The 21414-nt window shown below is 37.6% G+C and overlaps 1 protein-coding gene across 1 annotated transcript; it reads left to right on the top strand.

Annotated features, from left to right (window-relative positions):
* The first annotated feature begins 1798 nt into the window (after positions 1–1798).
* LOC117292623 (vacuolar fusion protein CCZ1 homolog) lies at positions 1799–18982 on the top strand. The gene is made up of 15 exons (XM_033774747.1): positions 1799–2000; positions 3165–3262; positions 3909–4002; positions 4261–4383; positions 5336–5419; positions 6059–6189; positions 7145–7189; positions 8113–8194; positions 9112–9167; positions 9553–9670; positions 12409–12442; positions 13076–13190; positions 13846–13992; positions 15421–15548; positions 16887–18982. The coding sequence occupies exons 1-15, from the start codon at positions 1920–1922 to the stop codon at positions 16940–16942; spliced, it is 1392 nt and encodes a 463-aa protein (XP_033630638.1). The 5' UTR covers positions 1799–1919; the 3' UTR covers positions 16943–18982.
* The last annotated feature ends 2432 nt before the right edge of the window (positions 18983–21414 follow it).

Genomic DNA, 21414 nt, shown 5'->3' with positions numbered 1-21414 from the left:
TACATGTATTACATTATTACATACATTGTGAACTTCACGGAACCCGGAGGCTCTAGAGGTCATTTTTGTTTAGAAAAAAATGTCCTGTGACCAATAATATTCCGTGAAAAAAATCTGATTTATTCCCTCAAACCGACTTTGACTACTTCACTGTTAACCTGTGTGTGAGGTATAACCAATACGTAACAAGTATTATGCCTATAATAAATTAACAATATTATTCTCATACACACATTAATCTAATTTGGATACATAATATTAGTGGTTAAACGTATTGCTGAAACGCAGACTATTTTTAGACTCACAAAAACCATGGAGGGAAAAAGAACAATCCAACCCGAGCAAACGAAACGATTTAGTTTATAACTACAAAACGTCATATAAAAGTCACTACTAGTTACATTGATCAGTGACCTAAACATCTGGAGAACACACTTTACAGACAAAATTTGTATAATTATTTTGTAAACGAATCATAAAGTAGGCCTATTAGTAAGTCATTTAATTATCACAAAATCAACAAAAATACAATGAACCAATGGTGATTATAGGCCTACCGTTGGCCTACGTTTTCCCATACAAACGTTTTTATGAAATTTGAACACTTATAATTAACCACAAACAAATTCCCTTTAAAACCGGAAGATTTGATTCCAAACAAGATTGCATACCAACAGATATGCACAGCTTTGGCCTACGCCAGCCAGTTGTTTCCCCACTTGCGTTCTCTAAATTAATCAATATTGAGCGAGGCACCCACCTCACCCACTCACGTCACGAGTGAGTGCTAAAGAGTTGGCGAGGAAACACGGAAGAGTGTTGCAATAGAAAATTGCATTTACACTAAACGTTTTATATACTTCTCCACTATTCTGGTAGCAGAAACTACTTTTCCACTATTCTGATAGCAGACAAGCAAAATGGACACTAGAAAGATGTTGTAAAAGTATACAATGATCTACACAAATTTGTCTCGAAATTGCGTGGTTTTCGTTTTACTTTGAGAACAAACATGCCATCGGCCATTATTGGGAGTCAAAAATTTGACTCACGGCCGACTGTGTAAGTCGACGAGGCAAAAGGAAAACCATGCAATTTCGAGGCGTATTTGTGTGTCCGATCCAAGGCAACGTTTTCCTTTAAGGAGATATAAAGTAACTGCTTTTCTGGTAACAGAAAAGTAGAAATGTATTTTCACAAAACGTTCTACTTCCAGGTGGCAGAAAAGTAGAAAGGTATAACAATTCATATAAACAGCCCACAAAATCTGCTTTTCTGCTATTCTGACATCAGAAGAAAAGCAGATAGCCACTTTTCGTCCTCCATTCCCACACACACTCAAGATTGAGGCGGCATCTGAAAATTCTACACATAGATTGACTAGACTAAAATAAAATGTTTGTGGGCGCACAGTCTGATTTGTGTGCGTACATTATAACAGGTCAATAAAAACTATTTTTGAAGGATAACGTTTTGGTGGTCATGCATGTAACTGTGAAAATACTGGCAGCAAGTACGTCGGTTTGGGAAGAATTAGAAGCACATGATTTCGGGGGTGTTTTATTTGTGGGATAATTAGCTAAAATTCAAAAACGCCGATCTGCCAAATAAAAGAGAAGCTTAGCTGTCAAAAATATAATTGGTGTTCTAGATGCTGAGAGACTTAAAAGAATTGTTTGAGTATTATTTCGAACATTGAACCTTATTTTTTGAAACTTGCTAACGGGAGTTGGTGTGTGGCGCGCGCGCGCCCTCTGTTGACGGTGCTATGTCCAAACTAGCCCCCTGCGCCCTGCGAATGAAGAGGATGGGTCGCTAAAAACTTGACTGGACTGCCAGCTGCAATGTCGAATTTTACAAGAAAATTGTGGTATTTTAAATCTTAAAATCATTATTGAGGTGAGCCGCACTGTTTCAATATGACGTCGACTCCAAGGAGTTGCGTAATGCTCCAACACTTCTTTATTTATAATTCAACTCTTGGGCCGAGAGAAGGCGAGGTGAGAGCATTAAAAATGTGTTGCATCTATTTCGTGAAAAAACTTTTAATCGGTGTTTATTCAAATTGTTATGACAGTTCCATGATCAAGTGAGAATGGGGGTTTCAGTAGAGTCCCGAATTAATTTACTTACAACCCTTTTTAAACTCACTGTGTCTTACTTCTTGGCATGTTTTGCTGTAGTGTAGCCCCAAAAATCGTATGACTATTTGCAATATAAGTAACGTAACCCTCCTGAGCTGCCGATGGTGGCCAAGCTGAAGGGTTGCCGGTCCTACTAAAAGCCGACAACTCGCCGACAACGCCGACAACAAGTCCAGAGCGCCGACAACTCGCCGCCAACAAGTTTTAATTACCTCAAAAATGGCCAATAAACCATAGATGTATTAGAACTATATGTGTTCTGTAATATAAACATAAAGTTAATGGAAAAACTTCACGAAAAGTGTGAATTTTTAACCAGAAAAAAAACTGAACGTTCACGGAAAACGGTCGGACGCCATCTTGGCTTAAAATCGTGTTCGGACCAGTCCATTATGATGCGGGTGAGTCAGACTTAGCAATAGAGGGCGGGCGTCATGCACTGTGCACACTGCAGTGAAGGTCTTCATATGAAGCCCGCCCTCTGTTGTTGACAAGTGCTAAATCTACCCGTATCATAATGGTCTGGTCCAAACACGGTTTTTAAGCCAAGATGGCGTCCGACCGCTTTTCGTGCAAGTGAAGTTTTTTTCTGGTTAAAAATTCACACTTTTTGTGAAGTTTTTCCATTAACTTTATGTTTATATTACAGAACACATATAGTTCTAATACATCTATGGTTTATTGGCCATTTTTGAGGTAATTAAAACTTGTTGGCGGCGAGTTGTCGGCGCTCTGGACTTGTTGTCGGCGTTGTCGGCGAGTTGTCGGCTTTTAGTAGGACCCAGGGTTGCTACTACAACGAGCAGACGAGCCAGTTTCGAATCGTGCCGGCCGAAATGGTCAAACACGTATCCTCCACTGTCCTGTTTTCACGGTATATGGCTTTTTCTTTGAATTGGAAAAAAAACACACAATGAAGTGCAAGTGTCTTGTTTAAAAGTTGGGTCGATGATTAAAAAAGGAATTTAGTTTTTGACACAGGATATCATAAACAATGCACTTCTTTACAATTACAAACAGGAAGAGAAGAAGATACTGTACTACTACCCAAGAAACACGTCCATCGATAATCAGATTAAGAACGTAGGCTTGTGTGAAGCAGTCATCAAATTCACTGAGTAAGTATAGTTTTAAAGACACTGGACACTATTGTAGTATTGGTAATTGTTAAAGACCAGTCCTTTCACTTGGTGTATCTCAACATGCTTGAAATAACAAACCTGTGAAAATTTGAGCTCAATTGGTTGTCGAAGTTGCGTGATGATAATGAAAGAAAAACACCCTTGTCACACGAAGTTGTGTGCTTTCAAACGTTTGATTTTGAGACCTCAAAATCTAATTCTGAGGTCTCAAGATCAAATTCGTGGAAAATTACTTCGTTCTCAAAAACTACGTGACTACAGAGGGAGCTGTTTCTCAACCTCTCCCCATTACTCGTAACCAAGTAAGGTTTTATGCTGATAATTATTTTGAGTAATTTAAAGTAGTGTCCACTGCCTTTAAATGAGCCAAATTTACTGGCAACCTAGTTCTGCACATTCTCATTGAGATGTTTACACAAATTGCTCTTTGAGTTACAAAGACGTTTGTGTACATTTGTGCCATCAGTGCAAACCCTCATTCTCCTAAAACAGTACTTCCGCTGGGGTGTAAAATAGCCTAGATGTACGCCCATTTTGGACCAAGTCGCCTGTCGCCGCTATGGTCTCTAAATGGTTAAACAAAATTAATCTCTAATTATTTTATTTTCATTAAATCTTGCAGGACTTTTGCTGATAATAAGCCGTGCGAGTCAATGCATACACAGAAGACGAGACACCTGTTTCTTCAACCAGAGAGAGACTTCTCAATGGTTATGGTAAGTAAAGCTGTCAAAAACGGCTCCAGAAAATACAGTAAGTCAAAAAAGATCAACTGTTGCAGTCTTTCGGACTCTGGAGCGCCTTGTCATGAGCTGAGCCAATGTAAATGTTATGTTAAGTTCACTTGTCTGAAACAAAAATTTGTTTGGGTTGACCTAGAGGCGCTCCTAATTTATTTGGTTCGGCATGACTCTAGCGGGCCTGTCTGGCCCCTATGCTTTGATATAATTTGTGTGGTTTTGTTATCTGTGTAGGCAATAACTGTCCCTTTCAGTGAGAAGACAAAAGATGGGAAGACATATCACGAGTATCATGAAGAAGACATCCAAGACTCTGTATACTCGGCAGTCCTCAAACATGCATATAACCTCTTCAAGGTAGGAGAACTTAAAGGAACATTACAGAATTGGTTTTTGCTGGCAGTGTAAGCACTTTATGTTATCAACCATATACATAATACTGACAAACCTTCAGAAGTTTGAGATCAATTGGCCATCTTGGTCACAAGAAAATAGTGAAAAAAAGATTACACATTTTGCATGACATCGATTTTAAAAAAAACTGAGCGATAAAACTACATGTACAAGCGCCAAATCAGTTTTATGTATTTCCCATCAAACATGAAATTTCAGACAGAAATAATTCAAGGGATGTTTTCTAATATCATTATCTGTGTAAGTTGTATATGAATCTGTGATCTTGGACAAGTTTTTTTCTTACCAATTCTGTAATGTTCCTTCAAATTGAAGGATTTGCATTTATAACTGTTATAATGGGTGTTGCTACAATTTGCCCAGGAGAGGCTATTGGCAAGATCTTGGTTGTTACATAGTAGTATAGCACCCACTTCACATACAACGCCTGTCTGTATGATTTTGGTGTGCATGCAGTCAAGATACAGTGAATTACAGTTGTTGTGGTCTGTAAATATGTTTAGTAAAGCTAGGCCGTATTTTTCTCTGACTGTGTTTGTGCCGTGTCGTGGTTGAGTGGTATAGTTCATTTGAGTGGTCTTGTTCATCGGACCCAAGCTCTGGTGTTGTCAGCAGCGGAGTGTGGGTTCGAATCCCAGTCATTCAACAACATTATATTTCCATTTCACATTAAAAAAATATTCCAAGTACATGTATCATGCAAATGAAGATTTACATTAACACAGAACACACTAATGATACTAGATAATAATTGGAAAATGTTTTTTTTTTTTTTTTTTTTTTACCACATTACTTTCAGGTAAGCAGTTTGCAACGGCTCAATTTCTTAAAACTTTGTACTTTTAAGCAGTTTGTGACGGCTAAATTTCTTTAAACTTTGTGCTTTTGTCTGCAGCTTTTCATGGGGTCTTTCACAACAATAATGGAGAATAACGGCATCGACCAGTTGAAGCACAGACAAGAGCACTTCTACAGTCGGGTATGGGCGGATTTTTTCGTTTCAGATACCTTAAATATGTTTTCTTAAAGGCACTTGGCACTATTAGCAATTACTCAAAATAATTGTTAGCATAAAAACTTACTTGGTAACGAGCAGTGGAGAGCTTTTGATAGTATAAAACAATGAGAGAAACAGCTCCGTCTGAGGGAACGTAGTTACCCACTAAATAATGTAATACTTTTGCTGAAGCCTGTTATTATGCATCTCAAAGCACACACATTTGTGCATCAAGAGTGTTTTTTCCGTTCATTATTCTCTTGCAACTTCGATGACCCGTTGAGTCCACATTTTGACATGTTTGCTATTTGGTGCATGTCTTTGACAGTTGCCAAATGTGTCAAGTTCTTACTACAAGTACTTCAGTCTAATTAAAATTTGTGTCACTTTGAAAAAAACAGGCAAACAATGTAAAAAGCCTGAAAAGTCTATTACAGCCGACAGTGTGTACACATAGGTCAAGCTTTGTACTCGTTAAAATGTTCCTTTTTCTCAAAGTACGAAATGTCATGCCCGGATCTATATGAAATAGACCTTTTTAAGAAATTACCATTGTTGAACAAATTGTATGGTGTAGAACTCAAACCTTCTTATGTACATCTTACCTTGTTTGTCTTGTAGTACCTGACAACATTGAGGCTTGGACACAGTGACATTCTTGAGATCCATAATGGCATCTTATTCCTCCCGCTTGACAAGAACACCTACTTGAGGATGCAGTGTTTTATCAACCTGGTGGAGGCCTCTTTCAGGTAAATTTTCTTTTTGTTAATTTGTTCACCCGTTGATATCAAACGTAGGTCAAAAAAAAAACCAGAAAGAATGACAGATTTAGAACATGTCTTGCCGCTGTCGCTTCTTATTTGAGTTATTTGAGTTGAGCGCTACCAATGCAGGATAGCTGCACGACACATCCTTAACTACTCAGCAAACTGCATTTATTTTTCAGAATTTGAAGTTACTCTGAGAGTTTGGTACTTATAATAAGGAAAGGAATTCAATGAATTAAAATAACTACGTAATCAGTTGACAGGGTACCTCCGAGTCAGTTGGTTCGGTATAATAGCTTCAATTCCGCAGAAATATCTTAGCAAATTTTTGTGATACCAGTCTTAGAAACCTGTCACAGATGGTACATGTGACATGCCATTTTGGCCGGTAACCTTATTCTGATAAGCATATTTTTGTTTTGCTTAGCTACCTTTTGTACTGAAGCAGTTCTATGAAAGTGGCCTTGGCGGGATTGATCATGTATGCCATGTTCCTTCATTTTTTTAAAGACACTGGACACTATTGGTAATTGTCAAAGACAGGTCTTCTCACTTGCTGTATCTCAACATATGCATGAAATAACAAACCTGTGAAAATTTGAGCTCAATCGGTCATTGAAGTTGCGAGATAATAATGAAAGAAAAAACACCCTTGTCACCTGAAGTTGTGTGCTTTCTGATGCATGATTTCGAGACCTCAACTTCTAAATCTGAGGTCACGAAATCAAATTCGTGGAAAATTACTTCTTTCTCGAAAAACTACGTGACTTCAGAGGGAGCAGTTTCTCACAATGTTTTATACTATCAACCTCTCCCCATTACTCGTTACCAAGTAAGGTTTTATGCTAATTATTGTTTTGAGTAATTACCAATAGTGTCCACTGCCTTTAATACCTTGTAAATTGTAAAGTATTTTGTGTTTGTTTGTTTATTTCAGTCAAATCAAGTATACAGCCTTCCTATACAATGACCAATTGGTTTGGTAAGTCTCTTACTTTAAGGGTTTGGGGACTTTTTGTAGGACACAAAACAAAATGTCCACAGATTGTTATTAAACTTACACAGTTTGAAGATAATGATAGTAGAAAGCTTCCTTTAAAATATTACTTACTGAGGTGCTGTAGTTTTTGAGAAATTACTCCAACAATGCACAAAAATCATTAACGTATTTTACTAGTACTGGTATTTGAATACCAACACTGGGAAATATGTTTTACATGCTAAAATAGTTTTTGAGTTTTGTGTCCTACAAAAAGCACCCAAACCCTTTGAGTGTTATTATGTTAAAGGAACACGTTGCTTTGGATCGGATGAGTTGGTCTATAAAAAGCGTTTGAAACTGTTTGTTATGAAATGCATATGGTTAGAAAGATGTTTTAAAAGTAGAATATAATGATCCACACAAGTATCATTCAAAATTGCACGGTTTTCCTTTTACATCGCGAACTAACACACTCGGCCATTTATGGGAGTCAAATGGCGGACCGTGTTAGTCAACGAGGTAAAAAGAAAACCACGCAATTTCGATACGCGTTTTATAACAATTGGTTACAGAACGCTTTTCAAAGACCAACTCGACCAATCCATGATAGGGGGACAGAAATCTAAAGTTACGAGTAATCTAAACACCATATTTTTATCTGCCTTTTAAGTTGTTGCCGCCACAGGCTAACTAGATTTTGAGCAGTCAATTGACTCGGACGTGTTCCAGTAAAAACATAGACAATACAAGCATGATTTGAACTGCAAATTGGTTAAACATTATCACCAGAACTTGCTCTTTGATAACGCATTATTTTTGAACTTGGTATAATTATTATTCAGTAAACAATTCACGTTCTGTCTGTGGCAAGATTTGTTCTTCATTTTCTGTTAATGTTTTTTTTTTTCTTCTTTTCTTTACAGGAGTGGTCTTGAACAGGACGATATGAGGATTTTGTATAAATATCTAACCACTAGTTTATTCCCTTCATCGTTAGACACGGAGGTGAGCATGAAATAATATAAATAACACCAGTTTCCAATTATCCCTCTGAAGGTCCGGTCACAAAGGCCTCGATAACGAGAACGAAAACGAGAACGATAGAAATGCACGCCCACGATTGGTTGAATTAGTGTGGCTGTATTCTGTGTGGAACAATTCAACCAATCAAGGGCGTGCATTGTTATTGTATTGTTCTCGTTTTCGTTCGCGTTATCGGGGCCTGTGTGACCGGGCCTTTACTCTTGCTAAGTATTTTTCTGTGAGCAGACCAACCGTTTGAAACCTCTCAATCGTAGGGTCTGTGTTGGGTGGAGTGACTGTGGGCACAAAACCAAGCAGTGTACAGTTGCCTGATCAAGATTTTAAAAGTGTGTAAACAAATTATTTCAGTACTGCCATATAATGCTATCAACAATGTGTTGTGTTTTAAACCAAAATAAATGTGTGTACATCTACTGTGTATATGCCGTCACTAGATAATTAAGCAGCCACAGCCAGGGACAACCGGGCGAACCCCTTCTCTTTTCGATAATTGCACTGGTTTCTTTTACATGCGTTACACAACACATGGGACCAGCGGCTTTACGTCCCACCAAAGGACGAAGCAATGGTCAAGTGTCTTGCTTAAGGACACAAGTGTCACGGCTGGGGATTCGAAACACCAGAGTTTGAATTCGGGGATCTTAACTGCTCGGCCTTGACACTTCCATGATATCATATTGCAGGCTGGCATAGATAATCTCTTACTCTAAAGGATGGGTCAGACCAAAGTGTCCACTCCATTCACACACATTTCAAGCATGTTCAGCTACGTTTTTTGTGTAAAAATGAGTTTGGTGTGATGGGGCTTTTAACCTCACTGGATGGTATTGAATGGTCAGACAGTTGATCAACTTCTGTTTTTTTATTTTATTTTCCAGCTTAAAGAATCTGCAATCAAGGCCAATCAGACATTAGGAAGTACTCACTTTGGCAAGTAAGTCAGACCGTATCCAAACTAGCGGCTACAGCTACAGCTCCAACTGTTGCTAAGGACGTCCTATACCTCAACTCATGATGACAATGACATCTAGCCGTAGCCGTAACTGTAGTCGCATTTTGGACTCAATCTTATTAATCCTAACCTTCCCAAATCCTTCAAAATCCCATTCGGGTCAAGAAAACAAATGTTTTCTGGTTCATGAAATGTCTGTTCTTAAAATCAACCTGAGTTTTTAAGGAGTGCTGGTCTTGTTTTGCACTCTACAGACAAGGTTTATTTTGGAGTTTGTGTTAGATAAGTGAATACATCAATATTATTATTGTTAAGTGGATTATAAATGATGGTCTGACGATGGTATTTTCTTTTTCCGTGATGACAGATTTGTGACGGGGCCAACGGATCCAAATGATCAGCAGTCCTCCAGCCAGGTCAGACCGCCCAAAATCTTTGTCAGTAACGGATCGCATGTTGAGGAATTACACCTTGTTGTATATAGGGTACGTATATATATGATAAAGACAGCTATTATAAATGGGTAAAACCAAAATCAATATTCTTTCTCCTGATGCAAGTTTTACATCCATTAAAATGATAGCTATTTGATGAGGTTCTTGGCGTGGTGTTTCTCCTGATGCAAGTTTTACATCCATTAAAATGATAGCTATTTGATGAGGTTCTTGGCGTGGTGTTTCTCCTGATGCAAGTTTTACATCCATTAAAATGATAGCTATTTGATGAGGTTCTTGGCGTGGTGTTTCTCCTGATGCAAGTTTTACATCCATTAAAATGATAGCTATTTGATGAGGTTCTTGGCGTGGTGTTTCTCCTGATGCAAGTTTTACATCCATTAAAATGATAGCTATTTGATGAGGTTCTTGGCGTGGTGTTTCTCCTGATGCAAGTTTTACATCCATTAAAATGATAGCTATTTGATGAGGTTCTTGGCATGGTGTTTCTCCTGATGCAAGTTTTACATCCATTAAAATGATAGCTATTTGATGAGGTTCTTGGCGTGGTGTTTCTCCTGATGCAAGTTTTACATCCATTAAAATGATAGCTATTTGATGAGGTTCTTGGCGTGGTGTTTCTCCTGATGCAAGTTTTACATCCATTAAAATGATAGCTATTTGATGAGGTTCTTGGCGTGGTGTTTCTCCTGATGCAAGTTTTACATCCATTAAAATGATAGCTATTTGATGAGGTTCTTGGCGTGGTGTTTCTCCTGATGCAAGTTTTACATCCATTAAAATGATAGCTATTTGATGAGGTTCTTGGCATGGTGTTTCTCCTGATGCAAGTTTTACATCCATTAAAATGATAGCTATTTGATGAGGTTCTTGGCGTGGTGTTTCTCCTGATGCAAGTTTTACATCCATTAAAATGATAGCTATTTGATGAGGTTCTTGGCGTGGTGTTTCTCCTGATGCAAGTTTTACATCCATTAAAATGATAGCTATTTGATGAGGTTCTTGGCGTGGTGTTTCTCCTAATGCAAGTTTTACATCCATTAAAATGATAGCTATTTGATGAGGTTCTTGGCGTGGTGTTTCTCCTGATGCAAGTTTTACATCCATTAAAATGATAGCTATTTGATGAGGTTCTTGGCGTGGTGTTTCTCCTGATGCAAGTTTTACATCCATTAAAATGATAGCTATTTGATGAGGTTCTTGGCATGGTGTTTCTCCTGATGCAAGTTTTACATCCATTAAAATGATAGCTATTTGATGAGGTTCTTGGCGTGGTGTTTCTCCTGATGCAAGTTTTACATCCATTAAAATGATAGCTATTTGATGAGGTTCTTGGCGTGGTGTTTCTCCTGATGCAAGTTTTACATCCATTAAAATGATAGCTATTTGATAAGGTTCTTGGCATGGTGTTTCTCCTGATGCAAGTTTTACATCCATTAAAATGATAGCTATTTGATGAGGTTCTTGGCGTGGTGTTTCTCCTAATGCAAGTTTTACATCCATTAAAATGATAGCTATTTGATGAGGTTCTTGGCGTGGTGTGGCCCTGTGTATATCAGGCATGTGAGACTTCCTCTTTTCAGCTGATTTCCTCTTTTTGGGTTTTGACTTTCCTCTTTTTTTCTTCACTTTCTGTGTACAAAAGTGTAGGAAATGTATTTTTTCCTCTGTTTGTTCTTGTCCAGCATGTCCAGTTTTCTCTTTTCCTCTTTTTTTTCATGGATAGTTACTCACATGCCTGGTGTATGATATCCTTATCATCCCATTTAAAGGTATTTTTCATTTAGGTTTTAACCTTTCTTGTATGCCCTTGTATAGGTATTTTTATAAGTACCGGTATTAAAAAAAAAATTATATATTTTTATAATTTATATTTAAATTTATTGTTGTGCTCTTTATGACCAGCTGGAGAGGAGAGCCACCTGAACAGGATCTGTGTTTCTTTTAGGCAATCCTTCGGGCTCGAGCTGTTTCTTTTTCCTTCCTCTGTACAAACACAAACATTTATACATTTTTGTTTTTTCAATTTATTGTCGTATTCTTACGTACCTGGTGGAAAAGAGAGCCTCTAGACAGGAACTGTGTTTCTTTTAGGCAATCCTTTGGGCTCGAGCTGTTTCTTTTTCCTTCCTCTGTACAAACACAAACATTTATACATTTTTGTTTTTCAATTTATTGTTGTATTCTTACGTACCTGGTGGAAAAGAGAGCCTCTAGACAGGAACTGTGTTTCTTTTAGGCAATCCTTCGGGCTCCAGCTGTTTCTTTTTCCTTCCTCTGTATTTAAATTGCTGTTTAATAGCTGTTTCATTTAATGTTTTTACCTAATTAATGTGCATTATTTATTTATTTTTTCTACCCAAGAAATTAAATAAATATAAAATATAATTATACAGAAAGTTTTTTGTTGATGTGTTGGCGTGTCGTGGCTGAGCGGTCAAGTGCACTGGACTCATGCTCTTGTGTTTCCGATTAGCAAAGTGTGGATTCTAGTCTCCATCTTGATCCAATTGTGTCCTTATAGACCATTGTTGCTTAGTCCTTTGAATCGGATGTAAAGCTGTTAACTCATGTAACATAACCCAGTTACACTTATTACTATGTGATGCAGGGGTTTGCCCCAGTGTCTCTGGCAGTGGCTGCTGAGTGCACAAATTTCAAAGGTTTGTGCCCAGTAAGGATTTCTCTCTCAGCTTTTGACAGAGTCTGCAAAACTATACAGATTTATAAATTCACCATGCAATGTTTTGTGTTTTTTTTTTATACAGGCCCTGAGCGCAACTGTGTGTTTAATGGTAGATGGTAAGAACACTTATTTGCTATTATAAAAACTGATCATAACAGTCAAAACTTGGTCTCCAGTTTTTGGAAGGCTTTTTAAAAAGAAAATGAGGTTTAAACACAAATTTGTATCACAAATGACTAATTATTTAGGGTTGATCAAAGAAAAATTTACTAGAGCAGGATTGGAACCAACAACCTCTGGTTTAACGTGCCAGCGCTCCACCAATTGATGAGCTGTCTAGCTATCTATGTTGGCGGTCTCGCTATTTTGTCAATATCTTAGTTAGGGGATTCCACCCAGAAGTCATCGTCCATTAAAACTACCATGTAGCCGGGGCGGGGATTATAACTAAGTTTATGACCCTTGAAGCGGCAGCCAGGGGGTCACTTTATTTCAGAGTTTAGATAATAAACCACAAGGAAAACTGATGTTGACAAAATAGGGAGCATGTCAACATAGCGATAGATTGCAAGGTTGTTAGAGGTTGGCACGTTAGACAAGAGGTCGCTGGTTCAAATCCTGTTGTAGTATTTTATCTTTGTTTAACCTGTAATCATTTAAAATTTACCTAGTGTGATTTTGTTGCAGTAGTTTTCTTGTTTGGAGTTTTGGGTTTTTAAGCACTCTCGTTTTTGTGTTTTTCATATTAGGGTCAACGATACCGCCCTTAGATTGGTATAAAAACATTGATGCCTTCATCGGTCCCCAACTCAGTAGTCTAGCGTCGGACATTGGTGAGCAGTATGCAAATAGGAAGGGAACCAGGTAAGAACAAGGTGGTTTGTAAGGAGTAATTGGGTGTCGTGACTGAGCAGATAAGAGCACCAAACTCAAGCTCTGGTGTTTCTGTACAGCAGAGTGTGGGTTGGAGTCCGGGTCATGACACTTGTGTACCTGAGCAAGATAATATAATTACTTCTCTCCAGCCAGGGGTAAATGGGTACCTGTTGGAAGCCCTTTGAGACGCCCTTTGGGCATAAAAAGCACTATATTAAACAAAAATTATGAGAAGTATAGGAGAAGATATGTGGGATTGAGCAAAAGCAAAAAAACTAGAGCAGGATTTGAACAAATGAACTTCATCTTAACGCACCGGGGTTCTATTGGTTGAAACTATGCTCCAGTAACCTTTTCAACTCAAAATTATTCTAAATTTACCCTGTCAGTTTACCTTGTGGTTAATAACTTGACACATTATAATTTGATGCTAATCACCCCTAAGGTCTCTCAAATCGGTCTCATATTTTGAGTAAAATTGAGGAGAACATGGTACTGTACCCCTAAAACCACACACTTTTTAGATTCTCCCCTACTGTTTATGCTTCTAGATAATAACTACATTTTGTAATTGTAATTATGAGCTCTATTTAGAGACCAAGGTTTCAAAGAGGCCTTAATGATGTTGTTTGTTTCTTCCCAGTAATGCAAATCAAGACTTCAAGTTTGTCTACTTTAATCAGATGAATCTTGCCCAGAAAACCACTGTACACAATCGCAAGACGGCCAGCGCTACCATCAGCCCAGAGATGGTACGCCTCATCAGCGACATAAACGCAGATTTTACAAGGTAGGGGAAATTTAGAGTTGCTTAAGCACATAAAGTAGCTAAGCACAGTTAAAATTATGCTTACCAGAATAAAGTTACCAGCCAAAACACCATTCCACATATGCAATCTGTGAATAGTATCCTCATCATATTCGCTTAGCAGAAACTTGTTGCTTAAGCAGCTCTATGTAATTTGGCCCTGCTTGTTGCTTTGAACTTAATGATGAGGCTGTCAAGTGTGAGCAGCCCTAGGAAATGGCGTGTTGCTTTATAAACTTGGTCCAATTTCAATTTAACTGAGTTGCTTAAGCAGACAATTTTACTATAATAATTTTCTGCTGAGCAAATATGTCCATGATACTAGCCACAACTGGCGCATGTGATTTGGTGTTTTGGATGGTAAGCTTATCTCTGTAACAAAATTATGCTTTACTTGCCAAAACACCATTCCACATGTGCAATCTGGAACTGGTATCCTGCTCATATTTGCTTAGCAGAAAATTATTATAGTAAAATTTTCTGCTTAAGCAACTCAGTTAAATTGAAATTTTTTTTCATCGGGCCCTGCTCATTTCCTGGACATGGGGCTGTTCCAATGTGAGCAGCTCTAGGCAATTGTGTAGCGCTTATTAACTTATACTTGTTTTTATGGATTTATTTTGTTTTTATGTACTTGCAAATATGGTTGCTTATTTACCTGTTAAGTGATTTTGACTATTTTATTGATAACTTGATCATCTTTTCAAGCTATATGCCAAATATTTGTGTGTTTCATCGATTCTTTCAGACTCCTAACTTGAGATGCTGTGTGCATTTTGTTTTAATTTCACACCACGATGTTCTTCAATTGTCTTTTTTCTCCTTTCTCTCACATATTCCATGCTTTATTTTTTATATTTAAGTTGTTAACCTTTGATGTATATGAACATATTTTTATTTATAGTTCATTTTCCTATTTTTGTTTGTACATAAATTGTTATGTATACTTTACTAATTGTTTTACTACATGTATTAAAACCAGATGTCTACAGACCGCAACTGTTACTTTGCATTTGTTTCTCCTAGCCCATCTGGAAGTACTTTTGTATTGTGATGCATCATTTAAATGGCTAAATAGTTAATAATAATAACAATACTCTAAGAACCTGTGTATTTCCAATCTTACCAGTGTTAGGCACAACCCTTTTAGATTAGTTTGTCACCATAGTGATCTCTGAATGGTATGCGTATGTCTCAGATTAAGCTATGATTAGATGATACAATTGGGGTCGAGTAGCCGTTGGTGTCAAGTAGCCATTGCGTGTCCGGACTGTTTAGCTCCTCTAGGGACTGCTCGCCAGGGCAACTTTGATTAATGCAGTCACTGATGATGTGGACAGCTGTTTGGAAAGCAGCTCCACATTCACAGGCTGCATGGTAACCGTGGCAATTGATTGTTTGAAATTGCAGGTCTGAGGAGGATGGGGAAACGTTAATGAAGACGATATCGGACTGTTGGGTCGTAGGAAAGAAATCTGACCAGCGAGAATTCTACGTCGTCATCAATCAAAAGAATGCAAACCTTATAGAAATCAATGGTGAGTTTATATTAGAAGCAATCCTGGATTATTACACAGTAAAACAGTTTTATAATTTGTCCAGCAAATAGGGCAAAGTATACACGGTTCTGCCCAGGATTTCTTTAGTGGTGGAAATGTTTCCCTGGAAACCATTGCGAGATGGACCAGTTACATGATAGATCATGGACTCAAATCGAAGAAGTGCTCAAAATTAATAGCAAATACCCTATATTACATTTCGTTAAAAAAACTTTTGAAAGAAAATTGCAAGTTTAATTTAAAAAACAGGAAAAATGTTTTGTGGTTGGAAACAGGAAATTCTTAGTGGCAAATGGGGAATCCTGAGTGGGAACCCCGAGTATTCCTTATGGTTTTTGGAACCGTTTGATTGTAGTAATCCTATATAAATGTATATATTATTATCTACATTTTTAAAATTCATACTTTTATTTTCTGTATTTTTATAAACATGTATGTTTTTTGTTGGAGGGGTCTGGGAGGGCACATCGCTTGTGATGACAGTTTTTAAAACTTTTGCCTCACCCTGGACGGCCCCTGCCAACAAAAAATTATGTCCGAAGATTTAAAATAAAATAAATATAATATGTATACAATTAAAACTGACATGTGCAAATTTCATTTCATTAGTGGTTATGTTCTTGAGATATGGCCGGAAATCTGGAGGGATTTATGTCCACGCAGGAAGAATAACTCCTGATAGGAATATGCAATCTTAGAAACTGCACTGATAGTTTCGTTTCTAAGGAACAAATTTTGGAGTGTAACAACTGAAATCTTTACACATAACCACATTAATTGTTCAATAGTGTAAGCGTATGCGTGGTGAGGGTGTTGCTGAAGGTTAGCAGGAAGATTTTTGTCTTATAAACTATATTTTAGTTTTAAAGAAACTGGACATGATTGGTAATTGTCAAAGACCAGTCTTTTCACTTGGTGTATCTCAACATATGAATAAAATAACAAACCTGTGAATGCATAAAATAACAAACCTATGAAAATTTGAGCTGAATTGGTCGTCGCATCTTCGAGATCACTATGACAGAAAAAACACCCTTGTCACACGAAGTTGTGTGATTCTGAGGTGTTGAAAACAAATTCGTGGAAAATTACTTCTTTCTCAAATACTAGGTCACTTCAGAGGGAGCCGTTTCTCACAATGTTTTATACTATCAACCTCTCCCCATTACTCGTTACCAAGTAAGGTTTTATGCTAATAATTATTTTGAGTAATTACCAATAGTGTCCACTGCCTTTAATTGTGACTTTACTGATACCTATGCATGAGCTCTAATAACATTTTGTTTCTCTCCCGCGCCCCCTCCCCCCATTTTACAGAGGAAGTGAAGAGATTATGCGCTGCACATTTTACCAACATCTTCTTCCTGGACTAAGGTAACAAATTAAGTGCCATGGGACAAGCCTGGTGATGATCTTGTGTTTTTCATTTGAATAAAATACCTCATTGAGTAATATCTTTTTGAAAAAATATTTACTGTGAATGTGATGATTATCTGTCAAAAGTATCGAAGTACACTTTACACATCTCCCCCGAGTGCTTAATCAAATCATTTTGAATCTGGGATTGTGAAATAGATTCGGGTCGAGTAAATATTTCAAATTATATACCTCATTTAGCGAATCCTCTAATCTGATTGGTTAAAATGGAGTCATGGAATTAGCGTCATAGTTGACTATGCTTGGGGCATAGCAATCGACTGGGCCGGCCCTGAAAATAACAGTCGCAAATAGGTTGCTCGTGCGTACTGTTTGTACGACTAGCGTTCTGTGTCCATTAGCCAAGGTTTATTATCTTTATTCGGTATATAAAAGAAATATTGACTGCTTAATAATCTGGGAACAGTTAATATTATAGGCCCTCGGTGATGTCAAGACAATGACTATGCCCTCAGCTTAGCATTGGTCATAGTCATGGTTTTGACATCACCTTGGGCCTATAATTTTAACTGTGCCCCTCAAAGCAGTCAATATTTCTATACTACAAGCCCCTGCAGTCTTGTGGGTCTTCACCCACAAGTTCAAGCCCTGAACACCATTAGCAAGAGTTGAGCTGTAACCATAGCTGCTAAAAGACCAACCTCGTTCCCAGGGGTGATTGATCTCGCCGCGCCATTATTTTACCAGCATGCCTTGCTCGATCATAACCCCTGGAAGTGTGACTTTAAAATGTCCAACTATATTGGATATTGCAATTAGTCCTGTGGTTGATATGTTCTGTGTTGGGCGTTATTCGCGCACAGGCTGGATGCGCTGTGTGGAAAATTGTAGAATACATACTGTGATAAGTCATAAACTTGGCAAATAGTGTTGCATAACAAAAAAGTGAATACGTACATCTTTATACGCACGTGGTTCGGCATATAGAGCTTTTTGAAGACGCACTGCGTTTCATATTTTGCGCAAATATGATAGCCAATCAAAGACACAGATCGGAGTTTCCCACCCAGGGGTAAGAGATAGTACGCAGAGCTAGTGGGTGATACAGCGCGCTGCCCATGGTAGCGAGGTTGCTAATAGACCTTTATCATGCTGCCACCATCTTGGTCATGTTCCCTGTATCCAACATCAGTAATGGGATGCTAATGTACAAAAAGGAACCAGACCAATTTTCCCTTCCAGCCTCAGTTTGCTTAAATTGATTTGATTTGGATTAAAAACAAGATGGCCGCACCATGATAAAGGTCTATTCTTGTTTCCAAACACAAAGCTTGTTTATTGATGGGTCTGTAGAAGTAAACAAATCTGATACAGGTTTTCTATTGAGGAACAAAAGTGGACAACCCATTTTCCCAAAAATCTGGTAGAGTAAAAACAGAATTTATTTCCACATACAGTCTTTTTTCAAAACTTTCATTTTCTGCCATCAGATATTTTGAATTTTTACATTTCATCATACACAGGCGATCCGAAAGTGAACAAACGCAAATTTCCAAATTTTGACTAGCAGAAAATGTAATGAACGTTTCGGTCCAAACCAAATTTCAAAATTGGAATAAACATTTTGGTCCAAACCAAGTCTCCAAATTGGAATATTGGAATGAACATTTCGGTCCACACCAAAACTCATAATTTTAAAAAGGGGCTGTAGTTGAACGTAAATGGTCCTCCATATTTTTCTCCTATGTTGATATTGTACATAGTGTACATAATGTATAATATAATTTTTTTATTAAGATATTAATATACAAAGTACAATATGATGTGCAAATATTATAACATCATCAGAAGGTTATATGATGATGGTGAATCAATTACTACATCGAGCCATATTGGCTCTACAATGTGCCGTTTCGCTCACTTACTCTGAAACAAGTCTTTGTTTGGTTAAAGGATTTTGGGAACACAATGTCCACAGATTCACATTAAACTTACACTGTTTGAAGATAATGATAGTAGAAAGCGTACCTTAAAATATTAGTTGCGTGAAAATGTGGGCTCAATTTGTCATCGATTAGTAAGAGAATATTGAAAGAGAAAACACCCTTGTTGCACAACTATGGTGCTTTCAGATGCATAACAAAGGCTTCAGCTGAGGTATTTTTTAATTTGAGTGAGAAATTGTCTCTTCCTTAAAAACTATGTTACTTCAGAGGGATCTGCTTCTCACAGTGTTACCAAGTAAATTTTAAAATGATTTTGGGGGTTGAATGAAGAATTAACTAGAGTGGGATTTGAACCAAGCAACCTCTGGATTAATTGCAGGCACTCTACCAACTGAGCTATCTAGCCCTGTGTTGGCGGTGCCCCGTGTGGTTTGTATTGATAAGTAAAATGCCAACAATTATTATGGGATATGTCCAGTGGTGTCCAGTGTCTTTAAAGATTATCTCAGCCTTTGTCTTTTCTTTTTTTCTGTTATTAATCAAATGTACACACTCCCTACAAACAATAACAAAAGTCATTCTTTTTTAGGACCGGAGAAAAACTCAATTTTGAGCTCAATTGGTCGTCGAAGTTGCGAGATAATAATTAAATAAAGAACGCCCTTGTCACACGAAGTGGCTTGATTTCGAGACCTCAAATTCTAAATATGAGGTCTCGAAATCAAATTCGTGGAAAATTACTTCTTTCTCGAAAACTACATTACTTCAGAGGGAGCCGTTTCTCACAATGTTTTATACTATCAACCTCTCCCCATTACTCGTTACCAAGTAAGGTTTTATGCTAATAATTATTTTGAGTAATTACCAATAGTGTCCACTGCCTTGAAGCACCAACTAGTATAGAATACTAACTACTTATAAACACATTGGTGTATGGGTAAAAATCAAGGTCTTATCGAAGATCCTCGAGGCAGCTATAACATGATTAAACTTTAACTTATGCACAAAAGAGAAACTCCATCAAAATAGCCAAATATGTTCAGTTATAACAATACAATGGTCAAGTAGGATTTGAAATTTTGCATGGAAATATGATATTTTAAGGTTTGAGGTAACACCATGTAATGGTACAACTTCTATTCGAGTTGGGGTGGTTCTAAAAAGAACCACATGTTTCAGAATTTTGTTTATGCCTCTGAAGAAGGTCCGGTTTGAATCGAAAGCTATGGCAATATACCCTACTCATTTTATATTGTATTATACATAGTACATTTTCTTGGGTTTAAAGTGTGCAATAGAGCCTCAAAATGTGAAGACGAACATGATGTATCAATAAAATATTACTTCTCTTTTTATCTGAAGAAAAACAATTGGTGTACCTACTTGCTTTATTTTTCTACCTGACCATCCATTTTTGTTCAAGAAATAACTATTGCTTTTTTAATAAATACATTCATTAATTTTATACATCATGTAAGTACAGATAACGTATAATTTGTTCTTTGGTCAATTTATTGTTATGAAAAATTAATTAAATAATACGTTAGATCCACAGGATAAAAAAACAGCCTAGCAATAGGAAGATAATGTGTTGTCTAATTAGCATGGATTAATGTTTGGAAGGGGTTGAGGGTGTCCAATTAAGTTGATTATTATTCAACTTGCGTAACTACTTGTGTTTTGTAATCTATAAATCATGTCACATTATTTACAAATGAAAAGAGACTGGTTAATGCCATAGTATGGAAATCTACATAAAAAATGTCGGCCATTCTTCCAACGAGCTGTGCAGGCATAATTTCGGGTGCGTTCGTTTAGCTCCCATGGGTCGACCCCGGTGTGTGGCGTGGGTTTTTTTCCAGGACAAACGTGTCCAGAAAAAAACCCGCCACACACCGGGGTTGACCCAGGGAAGCTAACGAACGCACCCACAACTTGTGCCTGCAGGAAGTCTAGGCTCTGCCTCTTTTGTAAAAATGTCACATTCACAGGTTAAATAGTCCGTTGAAATTACCCTGTATTTTCTTGATAATACAAGCAAAATGAAAAACGTAAAATTTTTGAGGTTGGCAATTCTGCACTACAGGAAAAAAATGCGTTCAGACTAGAGCGAAAGTTAAACACCACTTTTGTTAACTTTCGTAAAACACCATTTGATTGTTATCGTCGGGTTCCATTGGTATCGATTATTGTGCTGATGTGAGTCAGCTATCAATGTTATGGTCGGGTTCCGTGTATCGACTCTTGTGCTAATGTGAGTCAGCTATCCATGGTATGGTCGGGTTTCGTGTATCGACTCTTGTGCTAATACGAGTCAGGTATCCATGCTATGGTCGGGTTCCATTGGTATCGATTCTTGTGCTAATGTGAGTCAGGTATCCATTTTCTCTACGTTTCCGTCGCCTCCTCTCGGCCGACGACGGATAGTTACGATACGAACAGAACACAATCACAATCAATACGATAAACACTATCGCCAGAGTGGTACCGACTGTACCGGCAATGATGGCGGTATCGCGGTC

Source organism: Asterias rubens, chromosome 7 (assembly GCF_902459465.1).
Source record: "Asterias rubens chromosome 7, eAstRub1.3, whole genome shotgun sequence".
NCBI lineage: Eukaryota > Metazoa > Echinodermata > Asteroidea > Forcipulatida > Asteriidae > Asterias > Asterias rubens.
This window is presented reverse-complemented; position numbering and strand designations above follow the sequence as displayed.

Excerpts from the sequence above, each read along its gene's own strand:
- LOC117292623 (XM_033774747.1), top strand. The coding sequence starts at position 1,920 with ATGACGTCGACTCCAAGGAGTTGCGTAATGCTCCAACACTTCTTTATT. Across the intron at positions 8,195-9,111 it reads CTTCATCGTTAGACACGGAG|CTTAAAGAATCTGCAATCAA; the intron begins GTGAGCATGAAA and ends TTTATTTTCCAG. Across the intron at positions 9,168-9,552 it reads GGAAGTACTCACTTTGGCAA|ATTTGTGACGGGGCCAACGG; the intron begins GTAAGTCAGACC and ends CCGTGATGACAG.